At 49.9% G+C, this 27,582-nt stretch overlaps 2 protein-coding genes across 2 annotated transcripts; both read right to left on the bottom strand.

Annotated features, from left to right (window-relative positions):
* Positions 1 to 2,609: 2,609 nt before the first annotated feature.
* On the bottom strand, positions 2,610 to 4,335 carry LOC132594117 (zinc finger protein 232-like). The gene is made up of 2 exons (XM_060290338.2): positions 3,804 to 4,335; positions 2,610 to 3,530 (listed from the first exon to the last, which is right to left on the bottom strand). Exons 1-2 carry the CDS (start codon positions 4,221 to 4,223, stop codon positions 2,643 to 2,645), a joined length of 1,308 nt encoding a protein of 435 aa, XP_060146321.1. The 5' UTR covers positions 4,224 to 4,335; the 3' UTR covers positions 2,610 to 2,642.
* Positions 4,336 to 16,863: 12,528 nt separating this feature from the next.
* Positions 16,864 to 17,325, bottom strand: CCDC182 (coiled-coil domain containing 182). Its single transcript, XM_030881588.1, has one exon. The coding sequence runs from the start codon at positions 17,323 to 17,325 to the stop codon at positions 16,864 to 16,866; it is 462 nt and encodes a 153-aa protein (XP_030737448.1).
* Positions 17,326 to 27,582: the final 10,257 nt, after the last annotated feature.

The raw sequence follows: 27,582 nt of genomic DNA, 5'->3' as shown, positions 1-27,582 counted from the left end.
CTCCTCCACCTCAAAACTTCTGTCCTCCCCTCTCTCTTCTCCTTCCCACCTGTTCTTTCCTTCTCCAAGGCTGACCCCTCTGCTAAGCGCTGGGTCTCGTCCTTTCCTGTCCCCTCAGGGACCAGACACCAAAGAAAATGATAGTAATAGTCAGAATGATAACGGCCGCTGAGACTCGCGGAGTCTTTAATAAGTACCAGGGGTGTGGGTCATCTCATTTAGGTTTGGTCCGCAGAACAATGTTTTACTGTGGGTACTACTGTTGTCCCTCTTTTCAGATGAGGACCACGGAGTGGCAGGGCCAGGACCCACACCCAAGTCCCTCTGCCGTCAAAGCCTAGTCTTTAGCTGTGGAGGCCACCTCTCCATCACTACCTTGCTCTGCCCATGAACTTGAACTTCCCTAGCAGGCTGACCTGTCAGTGCTCTGTCTTTACATCCTGGCCCCCGAGCTAGTGTACACGTCCCAGAGCAGATGCACGTCACTCTGTGTCTGGGTCTCCACAAGGTCTGCCCAGGAAGATGCTCGTGGCCGGCGAGCACTGGGCCCCCAGAGCTCTGGAAAGGCTCTGTCATAACCTGCTTACCTGTCAGTCCTCTGACCATACAGTGACCCCTTCAACACTGCACCCGCGGCCTTACTTTTCAGGGAGGAGAAAAGGATCATCTGACTTAAATAAAGTTTCACAAATTCCACAAGTTCATAAAGTGTTCCACTGTAGCCAGGTGCCTATCTGATGCCCAAAGCATGCAATTGCTTACCTGCATGCATTCCACCCTCACCTTGCCTGCTGGGGCTTCCTGCCATGGAGAGGATCACCTTTCAGTTTCTGGCCTGGTTAGAATGAGAAGGAGAACAGGGTGGGTGGGTGGGTTACGGGATACAGCAGATGGTGTGTGCGGTGGGGGAGAGATAGAGACTGTAGGTGCGGGGCACAGGCTGGGAGGAGTATAAAGTGTGTGCGCGGGGTGAGAGGTGTGTTTGGGGTGTGATGGGTGTGTCTCATAGGTGGTACATTGTGGGGGTCACTTGCAGGCAGCGTGTTGAAGTGTGGGTGTGCCGTGGGTGTGGTTTGTGGGTGATGGGGTGCATATGTGACACGTGCTGTATGGCACATCTGCATAGCCCGTGCTTTGATGTGGTGTACGACTGGTGGTGTGTGTGGGTACACGGTACACGTGTGGCCTATACTATGAGACGTGGACTGATGCGTGTATGAGATCCGGTGTGAGGTTTAGGGGAGGGAGTGTGGGCGTTGGGTACCAGGTGAGCATATGTGACATGATGATGAGGAAAGAGAAAGCACTTTCTGTGCCCACTTCTGGCTCCTCTGCTCAGCCTGGGTTGTGCGTGGACCTTCGCCCATGCTGGTGAGACTCAGAGACTAAGACCAGAGAAGCCCCATCCTCAAAGTGACCCAGCAGCCACCACAAGGAGGGAGCACAGGGCTCAGTCCTCCCCGTCAAGGTCAACGGCTGAGAGCCCGGTGACCTCAGATCTCAGCTTCGGAATACCAGAGAGGAGGGGACAGACAGAGTCCTGTGGACAGGCAGGGCCCCAGGGACTCTAAGTGGGCAGTGGGAGGGCAATCCTCATATTCTTAAACCTCTTTCCAAACCCTGGTGGCCAGGATGATGGCCAGAATATGAATTGGAGATTGAATCCCCGTTTCTCATCTCCAGTTCACAACAGGCTGGGCCCCATGCCGGATGTAACCTGTACAAAGTTTGGGTTCATGTGGCTCGATCTCAGAGCACTGTCTGACCCCGAGCACAGTAAATGCCATTCCTGACTCATTAAAGGAGACTCACATCCATGGACCCCAGCAGCACCTACCAAAATCCCATTCATCCTCCTTTCTACTTCTTTCTTATCCCACAGCCCAGGTGTGACACACTCGACCCCCTGAGAAAGCTCTTCCTTCCCCCAAGACCATGACCTCCTCCCCCTCTCCTCTCCCTGCCCCTCTTGCACTTGACTGTGCAGATCAACATGGCCTCTCTTCCTGAAACAAGGAACCCTTTTTCCAGGGGGTGAGAGGACACTGATAGTTTCATCATTCTCTTGGTAAGAAAGGGATGTCAGGGAGTATCTTGATCCTGGCCCATGAAACTGTATGGCCTGTGTGAGTTGCACATCCTCCCCTGGACCCTGTTTCCACAGCTGGTCAAGCAAGCATCATTCTAGCAACTCACTGCTTCACAAAATTTAAGTCTCCTGAAGAGTCATGAGGGTGCCTGGGCAATGCTTTAGGGGAGAAGAATAACACACAGACAAGCTATCTTTCTCACTCTTCCACCAGCAAGGCAGAGCCCATGGCAGTGCCGGGCAGGACAGCAGCCTTGCAGAAACTGATGGAAAGCCACAGAGCCGCCACGTGAAACGCACATTGGAAACCAAACCAGCATTTCAATACCTTCCCGTGACGTTGTGTTGGGGTTTGGAGGAAGGCTGCGAGGGTTTGTATGTGACGTTCCTTCATTGCCAAGGACAGGGAAGAATGAGTCTCACCCCCCAACCCCCAGGCCCTTGTTCCTACTCTCTCGACACCGACCCTCAACCTTTCTGAGCCTCATTTTCTTTTTTTTTTTTTTTTTTTTAAGGTGCTTATAACTTTTATGGAATATAGTCCTAAAACTGATCAGACAAAAGTACAATTCTGTCTGGAGACTTTCTCACCCACAGTCCATTGGGAAGGCTCTTTTCTGGCATGAACTCTCTGATGTCTGATAAGCTCAGAACTCCATCTGTAGGCCTTCCCACATTCTTTACATAGGAAAGGTTTCTCTCCACTGTGGATTCTCAGATGCTGACTTAGATATGAGCTTTGACTGAAGGCCTTCCCACACTCATTACACTCGTAGGGCTTCTCCCCTGAATGAACCCTCTGATGTTGAACAAGGTGAGCACTCCACCTGAAGGACTTCCCACACACATGACATTCGTAGGGTTTCTCTCCTGTATGAATTCTCTGATGCTGAATGAGGTTTGAGCTCTGGTTGAAAGTTTTCCCACAGTCACTGCACTTATAGATTTTCTCTCCAGAATGGATTCTCTGGTGGATTATAAGGTGTGAGTTATAAATGAAGGCTTTACCACATTCACTGCATTCATGGTCTTTCTTCCCTGTGGGAGTTGTCTTAAGGGTGACGACCATCTGCCTGAAGCTTTTCCCCTGAGCGGGGGACTGCTTCAGCCTTTCCCCTTTGAGATTTCTCTGCTGCTGCTCTAAAGGGGCCTCAACTTCAGAGGCAGCTTCAAATGTAGAGGTGCTGGTGGTGAGTTTTTCTCTGAGCACCTGTGATTCCACGTCAGTAATGGGTGGTTCTGGCAACGACCCTTTGTCCTTGGGCTCTGCATCATCTTCTGCAACAACTGATGGAAAATGTAAATATACCTGTTCACGCTCTGGGAAAGCCTGGGTCTCCTTAGGCTGGAGCTGGATGCTTGGTTTCTCCTGGGCTGCTCCCACAGGCTCCTTCTCCTCCCACGGCTCTTCCTGTGCAGGTCCGTGTACCGGGCCTGGGACCTGGAGGTGATCAGGCACCACTCGGTTTCTGTGGAGCCAAAGCTTCCAAGGAGACTTTGGAGAGCCTCCTCAGAGTCAGCACAGGGGTAGGAAGAGGAGCTAGAGTCTTATTCAGGACTTGAGGGCAGAAAAAACACACAGAAACACGCACTCACTGCTCTGCCTGGCCCAAAAGAGTTTTGAACTTGGCAACTCCCCCTACTGCTGCCCCTCTGTCCAGCCTGAAGGTCATTGATCTGGCTCCCACAACAGATCGTATGTTCCCCTTCCCACCTGCAGTCCTGGTTCATCAAGTCCTTTCTCTAAATCCTCCAGCACAGTCACAGCCTCCTCTCCACTCTCAGGGTGATGTCCCCGCACCCAGGACTGGAGCTTCTCCGGTAGGATGGTCAGGAATTGTTCCAGCACCAGCAACTCCAGGATCTGCTCCTTGGTGTGCCTCTCGGGCCTTAGCCACTCACAGCAGAGCACCCTTAGTCGGCTCAGGGCCTCCCGGGGACCAGGAGTCTCCTGGTAGCAGAGCTGCCTGAAGCGTTGGCGGAAGATCTCCTGACTGGGAGAGCGGTTCCCATGTTGCCTGGTCTCACACTCCCAAGACTGTTCCTCTTCCTTTGGCTCCATCATCATAATCTTCTCTTGACCCTGTGTATCCTGAAGGGCCAGAGTTTCAGCTGCTGTTAGTGATCCAGCCATCCTAGCCTGGACTGGCTCTGTAGAAGGCCCATACTAGCAGGAGTCTTTCAGGGACACCCTCGCAGGTCCCGGAGCTCCCATCTGACCACTTCTGCGTAGCGCGGTTCCAGCCCACCCGCGGGGGCCTGAGCCTCATTTTCTTAACTTGTAAAATGAAGGTGACAGCTGAGTGGAGCAGTGCCTTTAGAACCAGTCTTTGGAACCAGTTGTACGTTTTCATACTAGATGTGAGACCTCAGGCGAGTCCTGTCACCTCCCCGTGGCAGTTAGCTCTCACCGTAAAACTTCAAAACTTAATAGCTTAAAACAACAATCAGCTGTTATTTCTCATGCATCTACAAGTAGCCTGGGCCGTTTTACTGACGTGAGCCAGGCTTGGCTAATCTTGGCCGAGGTCGCTGGTGCGTCTGCAGGCAGTGGGCAGGTGGGCTGCGGGCTGCCTGCTGTAGGGTGGCCTGGGCTGGGATAAGTCGGCTCTGCTCCACGGGGTCCCTCGTCCTCCACCTCCAGAAGGCTGGTCCGGGATTGTTCTCTTGGTATTTAAATCCAAGAGAGTGAGTGGAAACACATGTGGGCTCTTCAAGCCTCTCCTTTAAGTTTGCTGCTGTCACACAGCCAAAGAATCATTCGGCCGAGCCCAAGTCAGAATGGAAGAGGCCTGTCGAGCTAGAGGGCAAATGGCCCGGACCCAAGGAGGAGAGCAGCTGGGGCTGCCACTGTGATACAGCTACCATACCCTCTAAGCTGAGTTTCCTTTTTTAGAAATTGAGGTGAAATTCACACAACATAAAATTAACCATTTTTAAGTGAACAGTTCAATGGCATTCAGTACCTCCACAGTTTTGTGCGACCATCACCTCTATCCAGTTACAAAACATTTTAATTACTCCCAGGCCAAGCCTCCATTCATTAAGGCGTTACTCCCCATTCACCCCTGCCTCTAGCCCCTGGCAACCACTACCCTGCTCTACGTCTGTATGGATTTCTCCATTCTGGACGTTTCATAGAATGGAATATGTGACCTCTTGTGTCTGTCTGGCTTTTTTGATTCATAATATTTTCGAGGTTCACCCATGTTGTAGCATGTATCAGCACTTCATTATTTTTTTTACAGCTGAATAATATTCCATCGTGTGGCTAGACCACAGTTTGTTTAGCCATTCATCCGTTGATGGGCACGTGAGTTTTTTCCACCTTTGGTTATTGTGAATAGTGCTGCTAGGACATTCACATTGAGGTTTTTTGTTTTTTGTTTTTGTTTTTTTTGAGTATCTGTTTTCAATTCCTTTGGGTATATACCCAAAAAAGGAGTAGGATTTCTGGGTCATACGGCAATTCTGTGTTTAACTATTTGAGGAGCCCAGTTTCCTTTATTTTTAAAATGGAGAAAATGAAATTACTTTGTGGGGCTGCTGGGAGGCTTAGAGAAAGTGCATGTAAAGTGTCTTGCACAGAGTCCAACCTCAATAAATAACTATTCTTTTGTTCCTTAATTCAATAACAATTTGTTGAGCCCAAGATCAGGAATTATGTGAGGTGCTGGATAGATATACGGAGATATAAGATATAAAATAACTATAAAACACATGTCTGTATTTTTATAGACATATAAATATATCCACAGGGTCCCTTCCAGCTCAGACTCACAATGGTCCCATCTATGCTTCTTGCCTGGTGTGTCCTTCACAAGCAGAGCCAGAAGGCTCTCTCTCCCTCACTCCCTCAACCAATTCCCCAGGAGGCTGCTGGCTTCATCACTCCCCACCTGAATCTGTTCAGAACACCTATTTCAGATCTGTCGGCTCTTATAAATGTAGCCACACACCCGCAAAGTGAGATAAAATGGCAATGTGATCAGTGTGTGTGTGTGAGTGCGAATGCTTATGTGTCCCTGTCTCATTCCTTTTGTAAAGATTAATACATCAGAGCAAGCACTTACGAAAGGAAGAATAAAAAAGCAACAACCGGGTCCAATTCTCCAGACATTCAATACCCAGATGTCACCCACACGGTAAGCAAAAACATAAAAATATATGCTCAGCAGAGGCAATATAAATATGATGTATATTTTGAAGTTGGATGACAGAACAGTGGCATAAAAATAATACCCAGTGGCAAATTCAGGAAAGCAACCTTTTTCAAATGTGGCATTTCTTTGGGCTGCCACTCCTGAAACATCGTGTCTCGGACAGTAAAGCAGAAGTTGTTTTAAATCTGACAGGAGCACCTAGTGTGATGAGGGCATGGAAATTCTTGCCAGAGTTATGAATCCTAGGCAGGGTCTTATTCCTCCTCCACCCTCCCCACCCCCACTCCTGAGACCCTCACCTCCACCCCCTTGGCCTGTCACATAATCCCTTATTTTTCAAAACCCCTTCCCAGACATTATTCCATTTGAGCTTTACAATCTGCCTCTGATGTGGAGAGGACAGGTATCATCATTGCCATTTTGTGAATGAGGCAATGGAGACCACAAATGTTATATGTTAAACCTCAAACTGCAAAGCCGCCTCCCTGGGCCTCCATCCTGGGAAGAGAAGATTTCTTTCCTGTCTTAGAAACCATCATTTCCTGCTGTAAAATCATTGAAAGGATTTTCAGACACCTTTCTGTGGCCTATCACAAATCTAGATTCCCAGTTACTATTTTTTTAGGCCGTGCGAACCAATTTTTGCGTCAGCCACACAAAATATTATTAGAAAGGTAAACCTGAGGGTGTCTATGTAAACATCAAACTGGGTCAAAAATGGGTTCTGCACATTGCTTAAAACAGACACCTTTTGCAAGTCTGAGATTCTCGCAGGAAAATGGAGGCCCAAACATTTGAGTGATTTGTCCAAGGCCTCAGAATAAGAGCTATATTCCAGATGTAGAGAAAAGAGCAACCAGCTGTGCATCTCTAGGCAAGTCACTTGACCTCTCTGAGTTTTAATTTCCCCATGATGGAACAAGCAGAACGAGAGCACCTTTTTTTTTTTTTTTTTTAATAAATCTATCTATTTATTTATTTATTTTTGGCTGTGTTGGGTCTTTGTTGCTGTGCATGGACTTTCTCTAGTTGAGGAGAGCGGGGGCTACTCTTCGCTGTGGTGCACGGGCTTCTCTTGTTGCAAAGCACAGGCTCTAGGTGTGTGGGCTTCAGTAGTTGTGGCACTTGGGCTCAGTAGTTGTAGCTCACAGGCTCTAGAATGCGGGCTCAGTAGTGTGGCGTACGGGTTTAATTGCTCTGTGGCCTGTGGGATCTTCCCAGACCAGGGCTCGAACCCGTGTCCCCTGCTTTGGAAGGCGGATTCTTAACCACTGCGCCACCAGGGAAGTCCCGAGAGCATCTTTAAGCTGCTTTCTATCTCTGAAATTTTATAATTTTATCTCTAGAACCTACTATTCAACGATGTTGAAGGAAAGCCCCATGTTGCTCACAAAGGGCCAATAAAAGGATCCCTGATGGAACCCCAACACCTAAAGCATTCATGTGGGGAAAAATAGTCTCTCTTGGGCTCTTCTCCTAAATCAGCCACTAACTCACTGTGTAACCCTGAGCTTCCCCTCTGCTAAATGAGGAATTTGGACTAGGTAAAGATGGGAAAAATATTTCACATCAGGTGCACTCTGGCTGATAGATGGTGGCTGCCTAGAGTGTGGTGTTGAGGAAAAAAATATGAGTCTGCAACCAACTGAAGAAGAAAGAGGCCTGGGGTTGATTAGTGATGTCTGCCACAGGTAAGGGCGGAGGCAGCAGTCCAGGGAGTTGGCTGTCCCTGGAGTAGATGCTCTCACAGTAGATGGTCTCTTCCAATTTGACATTAATCCTCTGTGAGTTGCACACAAAAAACCGGGGGATTCAGAGTCACTGATGCACAGGAAGCAGAACTCAGCTTGTTCAACTGTTTTTATATTATCCATGGCTTGAGTTTGAATAATCTGTCCCCTGATACCACTGTATTTCAGAAACTGCTACCTAAGGCAAATTCTCCACTTTTAAACTCATTTCCTGAGTCGGTATTTTTAAACCCCACATTAAATATTGATCTGCCCTGGAGAGACCTCATTTATTTCACAGAGACAGGTTTGATTCCACCAGAACTGTCAAATCCAAAAATGGGGCCAAGCCCTTCCTGGAGTGGTAACCATCCAGGATGGTGACAGAGAAGCCAAGGACACCAGAACCAGCTTCTTTCCTTTTTCTGGGTCTCAGGGACAGGGCTGCCTTCTGGGTCTCCCTCTCACCCCAGGTCATCAGAGCATCTTTGAGAACATTTTCTACAAGGACGGATATCTGAGGGTCAAGGTGTCCACTCTGTGCCAGCAGGACTCCCCAACCTGTGGGCTCTCCAGGGTGAACTACAGAAACTTCTTCTGCTTACTCCCAGTACGCTCTGTTTCTGGGGCTATTGCTCCCAAGCTCTGAACTTCACACTCTGCAACCTCTCCTCTGAGTACTTGTTCTGGTCCAAGAAGGTGGCATTTCCGCTTGGACCCTGGTTTTTTTTTTTTTTTTTTTTTTGCGGTACGCGGGCCTCTCACTGTTGTGGTCTCTCCCGTTGCGGAGCACAGGCTCCAGACACGCAGCCTCAGCGGCCATGGCTCACGGGCCCAGCCGCTCTGCGGCATGTGGGACCTTCCCGGACCGGGGCACAAACCCGTGTCCCCTGCATCGGCAGGCGGACTCTCAACCACTGCGCCACCAGGGAAGCCCTTGGACCCTGGTTTTAAACCTTAGCCCCAGTGAGCTTTGGCTTGACTGCTTTCCTGAACGACAATACGCCAGCTGTCTCCTAAAGGACCCCCCGTTTGTGGTTATTAGTGTGACCCCAAGGAAGACAGAGAGAGACTCAGCCAGCTGCAGCCTGAGGACGGGGGCCCCGAGCTCCCCGACAGCCGGGGTGGACCAGCGAATCCGGGTCTCAGTCTGGCCTCTCCCTTGGAGCTGGCCTCCTCCACCTTCTGCACTCAGAAGCACCTGCTTCCATCACCTTGCACTCTGAGTTGACGCAACGTGATTTCTCTCCACGCTCTACACTTCCAAGCACAAATGCCAAGGTTCCTTTTTTTTTTTTTTTTTTGCGGTACACGGGCCTCTCACTGCTGTGGCCTCTCCCGTTGCAGAGCACAGGCTCCGGACACACAGGCTCAGCGGCCATGGCTCACGGGCCCAGCCGCTCCGAGGCATGTGGAATCTTCCCGGACCGGGGCACGAACCCGTGTCCCCTGCATCGGCAGGTGGACCCTCAACCACTGCGCCACCAGGGAAGCCCTCCAAGGTTCCCTTCTGTGTTTCTGGCAACATCTGTTTGGGACCCCACAAACAAGAGTCCCTGAAGCAGAGAACATAACCTATCTGTGGGATGCGGAGTCAAATTGTAATTAAAATCCCAGTCAGTTATCCTGCCATACTTACGTTTCCTCCATTAATTCACCCAACAATCCCACTAAGTAGGTAGGTAGCATCATCATCCCATTGGGAGATATGGGGAAACAGGCTTTGAGGCTGTAGCCACTGGCCACATATGGCTGACTAAAATTAAATAAAATTTAAAATCCAGTTCCTAAATCTTACTAGTCAGTCGTGGCTGGTGACAACAATATTGACAGCTCAGACTTATAAAACATTTCCATCATCACAGTAAGTTCTATTGGACAGCACTTCAAGGAGCAAAGGAGCATCCCTATGCCATACGGAACTGAGGGGCAGAGTCGGTATTAAAACCAGGCTGGTTTGCCTGCAGAGCCTGCATGCCTGTCCACTACCCTCTCCTGCTGTTCAAAGGGATTCAAAAGGAAAGAGGTGAGATGAGCAAGAGATCAACCAAGAAATCTCACCAGAGCAAAGCCTTGTGGAAGGCAGGCCAGAGACAAGACGTATGAAGAGCATAAGACCCCTCTACCACCTCCTGTCACGTGATAGCTCACACGACAAGTCACATGACAGCTGTCAACAGCACCTTGGGCAACATGGTTCTGATGCTGCCCTTTAGCCCATCAGAGATGTCTTCCAGGTGGGAGGGAGGCTTGCGACTTGACCTCTCTCTAGCTGTTCCATCTCCTATGTGCCTGGAGAAGGGGATCAAGCATAGAGTTGGGCACAAAAGAATGTCTTACATATGCTGCCACACTCCTGAGACTTCTTAGATGGTGCAGGTCAATCAAGGTCATCGATCACAACATTTCTGTGCCTTACTTGCCATTTTGATTCAATTATCATCTGTGATACACCTGTCATGTGCCAGTTTCTGAATCAGGCACCTTTCACATATATAACCCAAATAAATTTGGGAACCCATGCGGCTCCAGAATGCCCATAAACTCAAAACAATTTAAAATAATTCCAGGGCTTTCCTGGTGGCGCAGTGGTTGGGAATCCACCTGCCAATGCTGGGGACACGGGTTCGAGCCCTGGTCCGGGAAGATCCCACATGCCGCGGAGCAACTAAGCCCGTGCGCCACAAAATAAATAAATAAATAAAAAGAAAGATAAAATAATTGCAGTCTTGATTCATATCTCTCAATATTAAAGGGGATTTGAACTATAAATTGTAGCATCGCTTCTTTTCTTCCCACTGTGTATTTGAACTTGCACTTTATTTTTCAAACAGCTTTATTGATATATAATTCACATCCCATACAATTCACCTATTTAAAGTGTACAATAATTTTAGGGCACTTTAGCCACTTCAGAAGGAAACTTCATACCCATGAGGAGTCACTCGATTCCTCCAACCCCACAGCCTCAGGCTCCCACTGATCTGTTTTCGGTCTCTATAGATTTGTTTCTTCTGGACATTTCATATAAATGATGTCATACAATATGTGGCCTCTTGTGACTGGCTTCTTTCACTAAGCATACTATTGCATCATGGTTAGTACTTCATCCCTTTTTTTATTGCCAAACAACATTCTGTTACGTGGATAGACCACATTTTATTTAACCCCTCATCAGTTGATAGACGTTTATGTTGTCGCACTTTGGGACTATAATGAATAGTACTATGAACATTCATGGACAAGTTTTGTACGGCCTTACGTTTTCACTTCTCTAACCGTAGGAGTGGAAAGACTGGTTTACGTGCCAACTCAACAGGTTGAAACACTCCCAAGCTGTTTTTCCAGGGGAAACAAGGAAAGATCGATACCTGGTGAACGTCAGGAAAGATGCTCGCAGCTTGCGGCTCTTCACACTCCAGGAATTACGGAGAGGATCGGATCAGACCAGGAGGCAACGCTCTACGTTTAGCGTGAAGCCAACTCCCAAACTCATACTCCTGCTTCTCACCCATAGCGCCCGCCTCTGCCCAGCCACGTTGCCCCCCAGAGCTCTCTTCTGGGGTCAGGTAAATAGAAAAGATGAGATTGAAGCGTGGCAGCTGAGGTCAGTAACCTTTCCGAGCCAGGCGCTCTGTGTTCGGCTTTTCCGCACCTCTGCCACCTTGATGCTCGCCCAAGCGTCTCAGCTTGCAGCCGACACAGGACCTGGGGTCCCGGGGAGGACTCCCTTGCCTGCTATGGGTTTTCCTAAGACGGAGCCACGAGGCTAAAACCTCAGCAGCCCCCTGACTGCTGGGACTGCTCGGGAGGGGCAAGCAGAGCGTTGCCGCTTACAGACCTTTGAGAACTACAGCTATAGGCAGGGAGAAAACCATCTGTTATTTTGTCGTCTATTTGTTTTAGAATTTCAAAGAAACTTTATTGTTGGAGAAGAGCTGGAGTGAGGAGCTCCATTCTCCAAAACTCCAAAACCTGCCTCTTCTCGGTGACACTCACAGACCCTGGGCTCTTTAAGTTACCATGGAGTCCTCTGCCCGCCGGGACTAAGACTGGGAAATGCAGCCTAATCGGGAATCCCAGCTGTCCTCACAAGGATCTCAAAGGTTGCTCAGAAAAGGCCTCGCTCTCAAATCTCCTCGCTAACTTGAGGTGGTGGGCAGGGACCTGAGAGCCGGGAGGAGAAATGAAGTCAAGGGTAAGCTTGACTGCTGCTGCCTCTGGTTAAAAAAGGAAGCAAAGTTGCACCAACCTGGCAGAGACAGTCGCCACCATCTTTGTTCCTGCCCTGGCCTCCTGTGTCTCACCCCATCCACAGCATCGCCTTGATCATCCCATAGTGGCTTATGTCTAATGCAAGGTGACCAACTATCCCAGTTGGGCCAGGGCTGAGGGGGTTCCTGGCATATGAGACTTTCAGTTTTCAAACAGAGACAGGCCCAGTTAAAACAGGACTTGCTTGTCACCCTCGGTGGTGACATAAGGATCTCTAACAGTGGTTGCCTGTTTTAGGGACTGAGGGATCGCCAAGTGTCCCTGGCACTCTCTGGATCAGCTAAAGCCTCTGACTTCAAGGGGGAAGCCTGGGTTCAGGGCAGGTGAGTGTGGGGTAAGTGAAGGAGACAGATTTACACCCACAGCACTGATGTGTCACTCACATCTCCATCCAGCCCGTCTCCCCAGTTCCCAGACCTCAATCCATGCTTCCAGCAGCAATGTGACAGCCATGCTGTCCGACTGTGCCCAGCCATGCTGTCCCCAGAGCTGTCTTCTTCCTGGCCCTCGTTATCAATTAAGCTGAAGAGGTAAGACTGAGGTGTGGAAACTGGGGTTGGTCACCTCCCCAGAGCCAGTGTCAGCAGTGGACTTTGATTTGGTTCAGATCTTGGGGAGCAGAGGTGCCCAGGCCCAGGGGCTGAGTTGAGGCAATTGCTTTCCTCTTTGTTCATAATTGGTTTAGGGTGGGCAAGGGACCCAAGACCAGTCAAAGAGATGTCAAAGAAAATCTGCTGGGGGGATTCTGGGAAAGGGTTTCCTCTCTGATGAAAAGGCGGCTCGCAGGGAAAGTTCTGCTACCTCTTTCCTGCCCTGGTAGTCATCGAGTGATGACACATTTTTGGAATTCCTGCAGCCATCCTTGTGTGACCACGAAGGGCAGCGTGAGGGAGGGAAGAAAGAGGATCACAAGATGCCAACCCAGAGCTCTGTCACTGTTGAGTTACTGAACCAACCATCGACTTCAGATGTCTTTTTATGTAAAAAAAATAGACTCCTCAAAGAAGTCAGTATGGGTACCCTGTGGCTTGCAGCTGAAAGCTCTTGATAGAGGAGGAGCAAGCGTGAAGCCCTGCAGCAGGGAGACCATGAAAGGACACCTAGGCTTTCTCGCGGTCTCCAGGTAGGACACCTGTCTAACCCAACCTGGGCATATGCGCACCTGAGCTCTCCTAAACAGGAAATCCACCAGATCCCTGTCTCTTTCTCTAGCACTTCCTCCTCCTCATTACTCCAGGATGACTCACCTCCTTGGAATTGGAGTGCCTTGGGGCCACCCCCAAGGGACCTTCCAGTCCTTGACTGCAATCCCTTCCTTTGGTGTAGGGTGGTGGTCAGGAGAGGGAACGCTGGAGTCTTGCTGTGTACTCCTAGGCAAGTTACTTAACCTCTCCATGTCTCAGTTTCCTCATCTGTCACGGGGATAACAGCGCTTAGCTCACAAGGTTATTGTGAGGGTAAGAAGGATGAAATGTCAAGTGCATCTGACACTGCATCGTGGGTCCTCAAGACCATCCTCAAGTTCAGTGATTCACTAGAACTACTCACAGACTAAGGAAAGCTGTTATGCCCATGACTATGGTTCATTACAGCAAAAGCATGCAGATTAATCTTTTTTTTTTACAAATTTACCTTTAAATCTTTTAATTTTTTTTTAACATCTTTATTGGAGTATAATTGCTTTACAATGGTGTGTTAGTTTCTGCTTTATAACAAAGTGAATCAGTTATACATATACACATGTTCCCATATCTCTTCCCTCTTGCGTCTCCCTCCTTCCCACCCTCCCTATCCCACCCCTCCAGGCGGTCACAAAGCACCAGCTGATCTCCCTGTGCTATGCAGCTGCTTCCCACTAGCTATCTACCTTACGTTTGTTAGTGTATATACGTCCATGCCTCTCTCTCACTTTGTCACAGCTCACCCTTCCCACTCCCCGTATCCTCAAGTCCATTCTCTAGTAGGTCTGTGTCTTTATTCCTGTCTTGCCCCTAGGTTCTTCATGACATTTTTTTTTCTTAAATTCCATATATATGTGTTAGCATACGGTATTTGTCTTTCTCTTTCTGACTTACTTAATTAGCAAAGATCAGAGGAGCACAGGGGAGAGTTCAGGGGAGACCAGGCACAAGCTTCCAGCTGTCCTCTCCCAGTGGAGGGAGTTGTGTGCACAGTGATTGATTCCCCAGCAGTGGTGTGTTAGTGTTGACCAGGGAAGCTCACCTGTCTCGGTGTCCAGGTATTTTATGGGTGTTAATCTCTAAGCATGGAACACTCCTCCACGGCTGACCTTAGTTACTTAGTTTCTAGTCTCTACAGAAGTCAAACTGATACAGCTTGGCCAAGGGTCCCCACCTAAAATCTCACTGTTAGCACAAACTATCTGGCGTGGCCCAAGGCCCCAGGTAAACAGAAACACTTTTATCAGGCAGCATATTACAAGGGCTTAGAGGTTATCTCCCAGGAGTTGGTCAGGGGGTTAGATCTCTCCCTGAAATGTGCAAGATTTGAACATCCCACACCTGCTGAGTCAACCCTTTACTGCACAGACACACAGGAGCATCCAATGTTATTTTTGTGCCTTACATAGAGCTGAAATCGGCCTCCTGCTAGCATCCAGCCTTTGTCGCTAGTGCCACCCTATAGAACAATATGGCTTCAGTCTAACCCTTTTTCTGTTAAGAGGGGGACTATTATTTCCCATTCCTCTTTCATTATGGAGGGACCTCCACCCTAGCAGTGTTCCTGGCTCTCCTTCCCCTCACTCTCTCCTCTCCCCAGGAAAGGGAAGTAACGTTCTGAGTTGGTGGATTTGGGAAGAAGGTCAGCTCCTGCACGGCTCTCCCCTTCCTCTTTCTTGAGCTATTTCTTCATAGAGAGGTCACGCTATCTGGTTTACAGTAGCAGGAAGATGTCCACCTCTGCATGCACCTGTGCCTGGAGACCGCATCAGGCTCAGGGCTGAGGTCTTAGGCCAGCCCACGTGGCTCACAGGGTTTAAACCACCTTCTCGAGCGGCTTTCTCCGCGATAAAGGTGATATTTTGTCTCCGTTTGCCTGGCTCCTGTGTCTACCCGTCAATTGCCTCCCGGCTTCCTTCCCAGGGACAAGAGAGGTGACATTTACTAGCCCCACAAACTCCAAACACCATCAGGCCTTCCAGACACATAATCAGGTGTCCCCTCAAGCCTCTTCGGCCAAGTCCCCAGGTCCTTCAATCACGCCCCCTCTTCAGGATTGCCTGAGGCGCACCGTAGGCTGTCTAGGACCCTCTAAAATGTTGGGCCAGACCTAAGCACAGACACTCCAGGTGTGGCTTTGTGGGCACCAATCATGAGCAGCATTTCTCCCCCTCTTCTCAGAATTCCCATGAACACCGTCATTTCTGAGTAGGCTGATTACAAACTGAGCTTGCAGGAGATTCAGATCCCTAGGAATTAGCATTAGATCCACTTTCTTCTGGACAGGCCAGCTAATTGTTTAACTCTTATTATAGTTGGCCAATCAAGTTTTCCTTCTCAGATACATTTGCAAACATACACACACACACACACGCACACATCTCCCACAAGGTTTAAGGGTATAGGAATTCTACCCCCCTCCAACCCCACTGCCAAAACAATCCTTTCTCCCAAAGCTCACCTCACCAATTTCAGTACTCTCATATTTTATCTATTCAAGAAGTATTTAGCCTCCAGAAATAATACATAGTGGTTAAGAGCACAGCTGCTGACATTAGACATTCCTAGGTTCAAATACCAACTCTATCATGTATCAGCTGTGTGACCTGGGGCAAGTTACTTAGCCTCTCTGAGCTTTGGTTTTCTCAAAGTCCTAAAGTGAAGGTTATAATAGTACCCACCTCCAAAGGGCCAAGCCTGCTGCTTAGACTATATCATGTTCTTGATAACTATAAACTAGTAGTATAGTTTATATAGTATAGTGGTAGTAATATTACTAGTATTAACATTATTGTTACCACTTCAGCTAAACCTTCCAAAGTAGAAACTACCTAAAGTTAGAGTAGGGATGCAGCCCTTCAGGGTAGATGGTTGATAGATGGATGTCGCCATTGAGAATGGGTCATGGGGGCTTCCCTGGTGGCGCAGTGGTTGAGAGTCCGCCTGCCGATGCAGGGGACGCGGGTTCGTGCCCCGGTCCGGGAGGATCCCACGTGCCGCGGAGCGGCTGGGCCCGTGAGCCGTGGCCGCTGAGCCTGCGCGTCTGGAGCCTGCGCTCCGCAACGGGAGAGGCCACAACAGTGAGAGGCCCGCGTACCGCAAAAAAAAAAAAACAAAAACATGTTATACATTTGAGCAGTCGTACCATTACAAACAGGAAAAGGGTTAAAGGTGAAAGTCACAGGTGTCATTCAAAGACTTAGTGTTGGAGCGCTTCCTTCTTGGGTGATGCTGGGTGAACGGAGCTTCACCGAAAGAACGTACTGGGTCTTTTCGCCTCTCAGCAAGGTGTTATTTAGGTAGAAGGAAAGCAGTGGAAATGGGGAAGGGGAGCAAATCTATCAAAACTCAGGGTTTGTCCTTCTATCGAAACGAATCTTCTACTCGGCTGCTCGGTGAGGAATGTGGCTTCTACCCGAGGGGCCTCAGTTGGCCTGGATCTTCCCGGGGATGCCCAGTGCCGCGCAGATCCCGCCCAGCAGCAGGCGCTCCAGCCGCCTGCAGTGCTCCCGGAGCTGCTTCTCGCGGGGCAGCAGGAAGGTGAGGACCTTGTTCCGCATGATGCCCCGGTCCTCCCCTTCCCTCAGCCGCTGCCTCACGTGGGCCGCCTGCCCCTCCTGCTGCGCCAGGGTCCCGTTCATCTTGCAGAAGGCGTCTTCCAGGCGATGGATGGCCCTCAGTGCCTCCTTCTTGAAGTCCTCCAGCTCCCGTTGCACCCCGGCCACCTTCTGCTGCAGGATCTCCAGGTCAGCTGGCGGCAGGACGCAGGAGGGCCACAACTGGGGGAGCGAGAAGTCTCCAGACTGGAGACCACTCTCCACCATCTTCTTCCCCTGTAAGGTGTTCACCTTCATGAGAATGGACCCAGCCTGATAGAGGGGTTCCATAGTGTCGCCTCCGTTTGGACAAAGAGAGGGAGCTAGGGACCAGCCAGGTGAGTGAATTTTTTTGGGGCCAGAGACACAATCCTTTGGAGTGGAGAAACCCCACATATTGTGACATCAGGGCCTCTCCAGCCAATCAGGAGGAAAGCCACAATCCACTCATTTGCATATGGTAGCCTCCTTGCTTGGTTATCCTGAGCTTCATCTGCTCATCTACTCAAGAACTATTTAGTTGTGCACCCTGAGATGTGGATTCCCATCAATTCATTGCCCTTCCAGAACCAGAGTTCAATCATTCCTTGTCCTGAGGGACACACCAAAGTTAACTGGCCAGAGCAAGGCCAGGCCGGGTGGTCTCCCACACAGCAAGGGGCCTGGATGGTCTCAGAAGGGTCTCTGGGCTTCAGTACCTCACCAGTGAAGCAAGGACATTGTAAGAGATGATGTGTAATCTCACTTCTAGCTCTAAAATGCTAAACAACAACAACAAAACTAATTTCTTTTTGAATTAAAGTATAGTTAATTTACAATGTTATGTTAGTTTCAGGTGTACAGCAAACTGATTCAATGATACATATATATATATTTTCAAATTCTTTTCCATTATAGGTTATTATAAGATATTGAGTATGGTTCCCTGTGCTGTACAGTAGGTCCTTGTCGTTTACCTATTTTATATATAATAGTGTACATATGTTAATCCCAAACTCCTAATTTACCTCCCCCCTCCACACCATCCCCTTTGGTAACCATAAGTTTGTTTTCTGTGTGTGTGAGTCTATCACTGTTTTGTAAATAAGTTCATTTGTATCATTTTTTTTAGATTCCACATATAAGGGATAGCAGATGATACCTGTCTAATTTACTTCACTTGGGCTTCCCTGGTGGCGCAGTGGTTGACAGTCCGCCTGCCGATGCAGGGGACGCGGGTTCGTGCCCCGGTCCGGGAGGATCCCACGTGCCGCGGAGCGGCTGGGCCCGTGAGCCATGGCCGCTGAGACTGCGCGTCCGGAGCCTGTGCTCCGCAACGGGAGAGGCCACAACAGTGAGAGGCCCGCGTACCACAAAAAATAAATAAATAATTTACTTCACTTAATATGATAATCTCTAGAAAAGTAATTTCTGATTCCAAATCCACACTCCTATAATGACGCCAGAATTCTCAATCATCTTTGAAGGAATGTACGCAGGTTTTGATATATGGTCCACAGCAGAGCTGATTCGGTATGTGCAGAATAAAATCGGGTCGCTCCTTCATTTATTCAGCAAGTCCCTGCTGAGCGCTCACTACACACCTGCACCAGGCAACGAGGGTGAGCCAGCGAGCGTAGTCGTCCCTGCCCTGCCAGGTCCTGCCTGAATGTTGACAAAGATAAGAAAAAACCTAGAGAAGAGGAACTTCCCACTTCTGACCTGTTCACTGTAAGAAAGGAAATTGGTTTGGTCAAGAACAATCCTGCATCCTGCAGATCTCAATCTCTCGCGCAGACTTCTCTCCTGGCCTCCAAAGCTAAGCATCTCTCCAGCAATGGGCCTCAAAGTCAATCCACCCGAAGCTGAACTAGTTATCATTTCTCCCAAAATGGTCCCTGTTCCAGTGTTGCCATCAGGTTGATGAGACCAGCCTGGGACAGCACCCACGTCAGCGCCCACATGAGAAACCCGGGCCCCTCCACATCCAAGTGGCTCTCAGTCCTATCGGCTCTACCATCTCTGAACACTCCAGCATCAAACCACCTGGGCTGGGTCTCAGCTCTACCACCTACAGGCTGTGTCTCTTTATACATTGCCTCCTCCCCCTGGGCCTCAGTTTCCTTATCTGTAAAGTGGGGATACTAATTCAGTGGTGTACAGGTGGGGGGCAGCTCTCCGGGAGGAAAAAAAAAAGAAGAAGCTCCGATTTATGGCTGTTGCTAATTTCCATGGTGTAAAGACTCCCATCACAGCTGGTTGAAACTAGCTCAAAAGCTACCAAGCTGATGTCTCTGAGAAGAGATGTTCGCGGTGAGCCTTCGTGAGCCGGTGTGAGACAGCCAACTCCCGCACCACAGGACACATGAGGAGGGAAACTGCCTTCTCCAGCAGGCAGATCGGCCCATCTAGAGGGCCTGGCAGAGGGCATTTTGCAGGGAGCTTCATGGCTAAACTAAGGTGGAATTTTGAGTCTCAAAGGTCGGGCAACACTGGTTTTTGATACACAATGTTGGTGGAAAGAGCACTGCTCTAGGAGTCAGGAGATCTGGAGTCTGGAATTGCTGTGTGACCAGAGGTCAGTCACCTCCCCTCTCTGAGGCTATTCTCTGCTGTAATGTGAGAGGGCGTAATGTGAAGTCTCTGATGCTCTAATAACCACACAGTCTTTCCTTTAAACTTTTCTGGAAGCTCTTACTGCCTCCCCCTCATTTTGTGACCTAGGGCCTTGTCCCTCCGGGTCTCGATGGCACAGTGAATTCCACGAGGACAGGGACTGTGCAGTTCTCATCCTACGTACCCTGCCTGGTGCCCTGCACATAACGGCTCTCAGAAAACTAGATGAAATAGAATTTCTGTTCTTAGGTGGCCATCACATCCTGCGGCTCCCCTGACTTTCCCTCTGACATGATGACACCTATTGGCCTGAGTGGAAACAGCACCCTCCTTATTTGCTACCTAAGATCCAGATGGGGTTTGGGGAGATGATGTAAACAGCCTGCGGTCTGCTGGTGCATTCATTGGGGGTGTGTGTGCGGGTCAGGCACACAGTAGGTTCTCAATAAATATTTCTTGAATCAGCGACAGGAAGAATGTGTGTCTGTCTTCTTGTTTCTGTATTCTTTGAGTGTTTTTCTGTTTGTCTCTCTCTCTTTCTTTCTCTTTGCCTTAGATTCTCCGCCTCTTTGTCTCTGTCTCCCACAGGGAATGGTGGAAGCCATAACCAGTGCTATGAAAGAAAAGCAGTAACAGTTAAGAAAGGATAGCAATTGTTCAATTTCCCTGGTGCTTTTTAATGAGGTCTCAGTTCATTTCTCCGCATGTAGAGCCGGCCGGGGAGGACCGTGTTTCCAAGTGAACCTCAGCAGAGGTCGGGAGCAAATACACACTCTGTCAGCCGAAGACCCCAGGCCTGGGGTTCCCTGGACCTTCCGGGAGCCCTCAGCTGGGGAACTGGATGTGCACGTGCTCTGAATGCACTCCTCCCAGAAGTTTTACAGTCCGGGCCTGTGCTTTCCTCAGAATTTCCTTCCATATATCCTCGGAAAGTAAGAAGGCAAATCTATTTGTCCCCTTCACAGCATCAAAAGAAGGGAACTGTGACGTCTCCGGCAAGGCATCTCTGGGCCACGGTCGGGAGGGTTTCCCTGCCCCTGGTCTATTTCGGCAGCGTCTCAGAATAAGGCGGGACGAAAGCAGGGTATCAACCCTGCCGAGATCCAAGCCCCACCCCTGAGAGTGAGATTCGACCTGCGTGGAGGGGCTCCGGAGTGGCATGTCTCAGGATTTCCCGGGGTGGTCGCCGCTGGATCCCGGTACAGTCCTGCTGGGCCCTATCACATGCATCAGTGCCCCCACCCCGCCCCTGTCATGTGCCTCCCCCCACGCCTCTGCCCCTGCATGTGAACTAAATCTCCATCCTTTTCAGGATCCAGAAGAGGGATATGACACAGATGCACCCCTTCATGTACCTGTTTAAAAATGAAGTGAGGGCTTCCTAGGTGGCACAGTGGTTGAGAGTCCACCTGCCGATGCAGGGGACACAGGTTCGTGTCACGGTCGGGGAAGATCCCACATGCCGCGGAGCGGCTGGGCCCGTGAGCCATGGCCGCTGCGCCTACGTGTCCGGAACCTGTGCTCCACAACGGGAGAGGCCACAACAGTGAGAGGCCCGCGTACCGCAAAAAAAAAAAAAGAGGTGAAAACTGATGCTTGTCATGTCCCATTAGTTAGAGCCACTTTCACAGTCCCCAGTCCAGCCCAAGCACTACTGGAGTTCCCATAGCTGGCTCAGACTAATCACGGGTCCTCTCCCCAAAGCAGAGGCCTCCCAATACAAGGACGAAATGGGGGTTCCATTCTCAAGCAACAATGGGAAGGGTAGGCGACCAGCTGTGGCTTCCACAAAGAGGAGTTATAGTTGAAGAGAAAACAGTGAAAGGACCATGCTTAATTCCCCCAAATGAACCACCAATGTCAGCTTTCAGGCAGAGTGTGCAAAGAGTCTTCTAGAAGTCCCTTAAAACTGATTTGTCCCCATCCCCAAGAAAAAAAATTATTTTAAAAAAACCCCACAGAATTCAGAGAAATTTCCTATAAACACCAGAGAGCATGTGGTTGGACGTTTGTAAAGCAGAGACGGCAGTGATTTCCAACACTCCTTTCCCAGAATCCCCTGGGCTCGGGCCTCCCACTGCTGGCCTGGGTGAGGATGCTGCTATACAACCAGTGTCTCCCCAGATGTGCCCCTACCAACAATAACAACCTTGACACATTGCACCTGAAAATGCAAACCCACAGAGGATCTTCCCTCTAGCCTTCCCCCCAACCATCTCCCTGCCACGCTTCCATCCACCCATCCAGTTGCATGTTCAATGACACCCACTGAGTTCCCGCCCTGTGTACGCTGAGTTAGGCAACAGGGATTTAAGATAGCAAACAAGAGAGAGAAGATCGCTGTTCTCAAGCCACTGGCATGTCAATGGAAGGAGACAGAGAATAATAAGAAGAAATAAGGTGATTCTGGCTGGTGTTCAGTGCTCTGAAGGAAATAAACAGGATAAGGTGATGGAGAGCCTGTAGGGGAAGGGGTGCTCGGGGGGGGCCTTTGCAAGGTGAGGACATTTGGGCTGAGACAGGGAAGGATGTGGATGCCTGGGGGTAATGTTCAAAAGGAACAGCAAGAAGAATTTAAAAGAGGCTGGGATGACTGGAGGGAAGCAGGAGGGGGTGCAGAGGAGGGGGAGGTACAGGGCCTCACCCACGGGGACATGGGATGGTGTCCCCAGTGCCCTGGGAGGCTGTCAAGGGCTACTCTAGCCGTGCATGACTGCCACCTCTGCAGCGGGCATTCCAGTCCGGGGAATGGGGACAAGGCTGGGATGGGGGTGGAACCAGCATCACGAACCAAACTCAGTGCTGTTCACCGTGATTAATTAACCCAGAGCCAGAGCCCCAAGGCTCGGTGCTAAAAATACCTGCTTCGCTCTGAGAGGCGGCGGCTGCCACCCAGCAACTTTTACCCATAACCATTTGTCATAATTTGGCACTGATAAGGAGTGTCCACAAGAGTCGGGCTCATCCACAGCCCACCAGCAAGCCGGTCCACGGAAACTGTCCCCGGCGCTCTCCTAGCTGAACTCTCCTCCCGTTCCTGAGCCCCGCCTTGGCCACCTCTGGATGCGCCGGCCACCTGCCCCCCACCTGCAGAGCTCGTCTCCTGAGTTCGCCTCCCCTCCTGGAACCCGAATGAACCAGTCCCCGGAGGTAGGAGCCAAAGCAGGAGCACATCATCACATTCCATGTTTCACACCACTGCAGCCCTGCAACTCGGACTGGAGCCATCCATCAGAGGCCCTGCCAGCTCAGGGCGGCACTTTAATTAAAATATGTAAAACGTCCTGGTGGGAGTGGATCTGAAGACACAGGAGCGGTCCTTGGACACGAGCAGTGCAGGCGGGCCAAGCGGGTGGAGCTGGCCCTTCTCCAGCCCCGGAAGCTAGCGCTGCGCCAGGAGGGCCCCCCAAAGCAGGCTGGGCGTGGTGCTGTCTGCCTTGCACCATCCACCACTCCACTGGGCATGGAATTTAGCTAGGGCAAAGCATCTGCCAGAAAGAGAACCTCACACAGTCCACAGGCCCAGGACAGTGACCCCAAGAGCATGCTGGGAAAGGCCTGGCATTACCCCAGTTGGAATAGTCTATCCCCATTCTCAACACTAATTTTCTTTCTTTTTTTTTTTTTTTTGTGGTATGTGGGCCTCTCACTGTTGCAGCCTCTCCCGTTGCGGAGCACAGGCTCTGGACGCGCAGGCTCAACGGCCATGGCTCACGGGCCCAGCCGCTCCGCGGCATGTGGGATCTTCCCTGACCGGGGCACGAACCCGTGTCCCCTGCATCTGCAGGTGGACTCTCAACCACTGCGCCACCAGGGAAGCCAACACTAATTTTCTTAAATGACCCATCGTGAAGCTGGTACCTGGACCTTTATTTATTTATTATTTTTTAACATCTTTATTGGAGTATAATTGCTTTACAATGTTGTGTTAGCTTCTGCTGTATAACAAAGTGAATCACCTATACGTATACATATATCCCCATGTTCCCTCCCTCTTACATCTCCCTCCCACCCTCCCTATCCCACCCCTCTAGGTGGTCACAAAGCACTGAGCTGATCTCCCTGTGCTATGTGGCTGCTTCCTACTAGCTATCTATTTTACATTTGGCAGTGTATATATGTCCATGCCACTCTGTCACTTTGTCCCAGTTTACCCTTCCCCCTCCCCCGTGTCCTCAAGTCCATTCTCTACATCTGCGTCTTTATTCCTGTCCTGCCCCTAGGTTCTTCAGAACCTTTTTTTATTTTCTTTTTAGATTCCATATATATGTGTTAGCATATGGTATTTGTTTTTCTCTTTCTGACTTACTTCACTCTGTATGACAGACTCTAGGTCCATCCACCTCACTACAAATAACTCACTTTCGTTTCTTTTTATGGCGGAGTAATATTCCATTGTATATATGTGCCACATCTTCTTTATCTGTTCATCTGATGATGGACACTTAGGTTGCTTCCATGTCCAGGCTATTGTAAATAGAGCTGCAATGAACATTGTGGTACATGACGCCTTTTGAATTATGGTTTTCTCAGGGTATATGCCCCGTAGTGGGATTGCTGGGTCGTATGGTGGCTCTATTTTTAGTTTTTTTAAGGAACCTCCATACTGTTCTCCATAGTGGCTGCATCAGTTTACATTCCTACCAACAGTGCAAGAGGGGTCCCTTTTCCATTTCCATTTCCCAGACTAATGAGCTCCTCAAGTTTTATCCATTCACACTGCCTTCTACGTTAACAGGAAATGTGGTCTGTGCTGTTTAGGGCAGTGGTGAGCAAACACTTTTTTGTACAAAGGTCAAATCAGAAAAAAATTATAGGCCAAAGTATTGAATCCCAACATTTTTTTAAATTCAGAAAATGCGATTGTTTTTTTGTTTTCTTATAAATTTATTTATTTGTTTTTTATTTTTGGCTGTGTTAGATCTTCGATGCTGCACACAGGCTTTCTCTAGTTGCGGCGAGTGGGGGCTACTCTTCATTGCGGTGTGTGGGCTTCTCATTGTGGTGGTTTCTCTTGTTGCGGAGCACGGGCTGTAGGTACATGGGCTTCAGTAGTTGTGGCACACGGGCTCAGTAGTTGTGGCTCATGGGCTCTAAAGCACAGGCTCAGTAGTTGTGGCGCACGGGCTTAGTTGCTCCACGGCATGTGGGATCTTCCTGGACCAGGGCTTGAACCTGTGTCCCCTGCATTGGCAGGCAGATTCTTAACCACTGAGCCACCAGGGAAGTCCCAGAAAATGTGATTGTTTTAAGCATGCTTTTTTTCCCCCATCGTTGAAGGAATTTGTGATATTTACCAAAATGTCAGAACCTCCACAAATATGGTGGCTGCAGTCTGACTCTGGAGTTCAGGCCTCTGACACATTTTCTGCGCCATCACATAGACTGTGGGGAGTGTTGAGGGAACTGGGGAGGCAAATTGGACCCTGAGTCCAGCCAGAAGCCAGGGACCACAAAGAGCCCCAATGGGAGGTCCTGTTCTGGGGAAGCAAGGGGCAGGGGTGCTATCTAGAGACGAGTCTCTGGGGAGAGTAGACAGAGCTGCAGGAGGTGTGATGGGTGCCGGTGCTGGGGGAGCGGCTGATTCTCCTTCCCACCCGCAGCCCTCCCCGGGAGAACAGGGTAGGGAGGGCGCCCCCTGGCGCTAAATCAACCCTGCGCCAAGACAGCTGCCCCCGCCGCGGCCCACACCCGTCTAAGCAGGGATGCTTCCTCTGCACAGAGCCGGAGCTGCTGCCTACATGTCGGGTGTCAAGCTGAATTATGTGGGCTTAAAAACCAAATCCCCTCCTTCCTGGGTTACTTAACTGTCTGCCTGGCGAGGCCAGGGGATTACTGGTGACAGACACCAGGGCCTGCCTGGCTGCTCAGACAGAGAAGCTTTGATCACCTGGAAAACTCCAGACACCGGCACTCCTAATGATGAGTAATGAGCTCAAACCATCAGAAAGGTACCCAGGGCCTCACACAGTGGGGACACACATCGCTTCCCGTGGCAGCCCGGAAGCCTGGGCCAGGGAGATGGGGTGCGGTCACCCAGGGTACCGGGGAAGAGTTTGACCTCACCCTCAGCCCCACCCAGGGTCCTGCCCGCTCACTGTTGAGGCGAGGACGTTTCTAGGCTCCCAGCACTGGGCTGTTACACGGGTTGGTTCGGCGTATAGTGGCCAGAGTTGATCTATTATTCAAGGGCGCAGCATCCCCACTCATTCAGTCATTCATGCATTCAACACACGTTTATCGAATGACTAAGGTGAGCTGGCATGGCACCAGATGCCCACGACAGAAGAAGGTTAAGATGGGGTTTCTGTCCTAAGAACTTGGGCTCCACCGTGGAGACAACCTAGCAAATCCAGCATCCCAGGCTTTGTGATAAGGGGCCCGACAGAGGTGGCTGCCCTGCTCAAGTCCACCCAGAGCAGGGACCTCTAAGTTACAATATCCCTTCTAGTGGTAGGGACAGGAGCGGGCTAGGGATGGAATTTGAAGATCCCAGACCCCTCTAGGATTGAGGTTCAATCTGATCCCATGAGGGTTCCCAGTCTCAAGTCACACCCACATCCCTTTATCCAGGATTTCCTCCTGCTCAGAGATTAACCGGGAATATGTCAACCTTTAGTCCCCTGTTTGGGCTTCATGGAAACTTAAGCCCTGTGATTCTCAAATTTTGGCAAATATAATAATCATCCCAGGAGAGTGTTAAAAATCAGTTTTAAGGTCTGGATTTCACCCTCAAGAGATTCTAATTCAGAAGGTCTTGGAAACTGGAGTTAAGGTGACCAATCCTCTTGATTTGCCCTGGGATGAGAGACTTTGAGTTTTAAACAGGACAATCCAGAGAAATTTGGGACAAGTCACCTTGGGGTAGATACTGTTAGTCTCACCTAATAACATTCCTTTCTTCCTTGGGTCATGGAATCCTATTTTGATCAAGCAGTAACATGCTCAGGGAAGGTGAGCCCTCACCAGCCCCAGGTGGTGAACCTGGATACATTAGGTAATTCCATTTCCTGTTGGAAGTCCTTTATTTAAGGTGGGCCTGTGACCCACTTCACACCAGTGGGTTGTAAAGAGAAGCGTTATGGGAAGGTATTACATCTAAAAGAGACACACAGGGATAGGGAGAGAGGTCCGCCCCTTCTTCTGCCTTGGAGGCAGTTGCATGAAAACACGATGGCTGGAATCCTGACAGCCGTTCAGCAATCATGAGGCCACAAAACCTAAGGATGAAAATTCAGCTGAGGATGAACAGTGAGATAAGAAGAGCCTCCGTTCTTCATAACTTCACTGAGTCACTTCACCAAACTCAAATTACCTACCTCCAGTCTACTTGATGTGTCATTAAATGTCTGTCTTTTTTTTTTTTTTTTTTTGCGGTACGCGAGCCTCTCACTGCTGTGGCCTCTCCCGTTGCGGAGCACAGGCTCCGGACGCACAGGCTCAGCGGCCATGGCTCACGGGCCCAGCCGCTCCGCGGCACGTGGGATCCTCCCAGACCGGGGCATGAACCCGCGTCCCCTGCATTGGCAGGCGGACTCTCAACCACTGTGCCACCAGGGAAGCCCTGGAAGTCTGTGTTTTAACAAGCCCTCCAGACGATCCTGACGACCTTTAACGTATACGAGCTAACCCGAGACTCCCTAATACCTGAAAACTTCTGGACGAGACTTTGAAACTTAACCCATGTCACAGCTGCTTCCTTTTACTGCTTGAAAAATAAAATGGTGCGTCTTCTCACCTCCTGTGATTTTTCTCCTTTCTCCCTAGTCTTACATTAGTGGAAAGGTTTGGTCAGATTTACTGGCCTGTGTTATTAAACAGCCATGTGGTGACAAGGGAGGGAGGGAGTGCTTGGTGGTCAGGACTGGCTGGGGCAGGAGTGAACTCGGTAGGCCGGGCAGTTAAGGAGGGAGAGTGGACAGCAACATTTCTGACCCTGTAACCTGGGTGAGC

Source organism: Globicephala melas, chromosome 20, assembly GCF_963455315.2.
Source record: "Globicephala melas chromosome 20, mGloMel1.2, whole genome shotgun sequence".
NCBI lineage: Eukaryota > Metazoa > Chordata > Mammalia > Artiodactyla > Delphinidae > Globicephala > Globicephala melas.
This window is presented reverse-complemented; position numbering and strand designations above follow the sequence as displayed.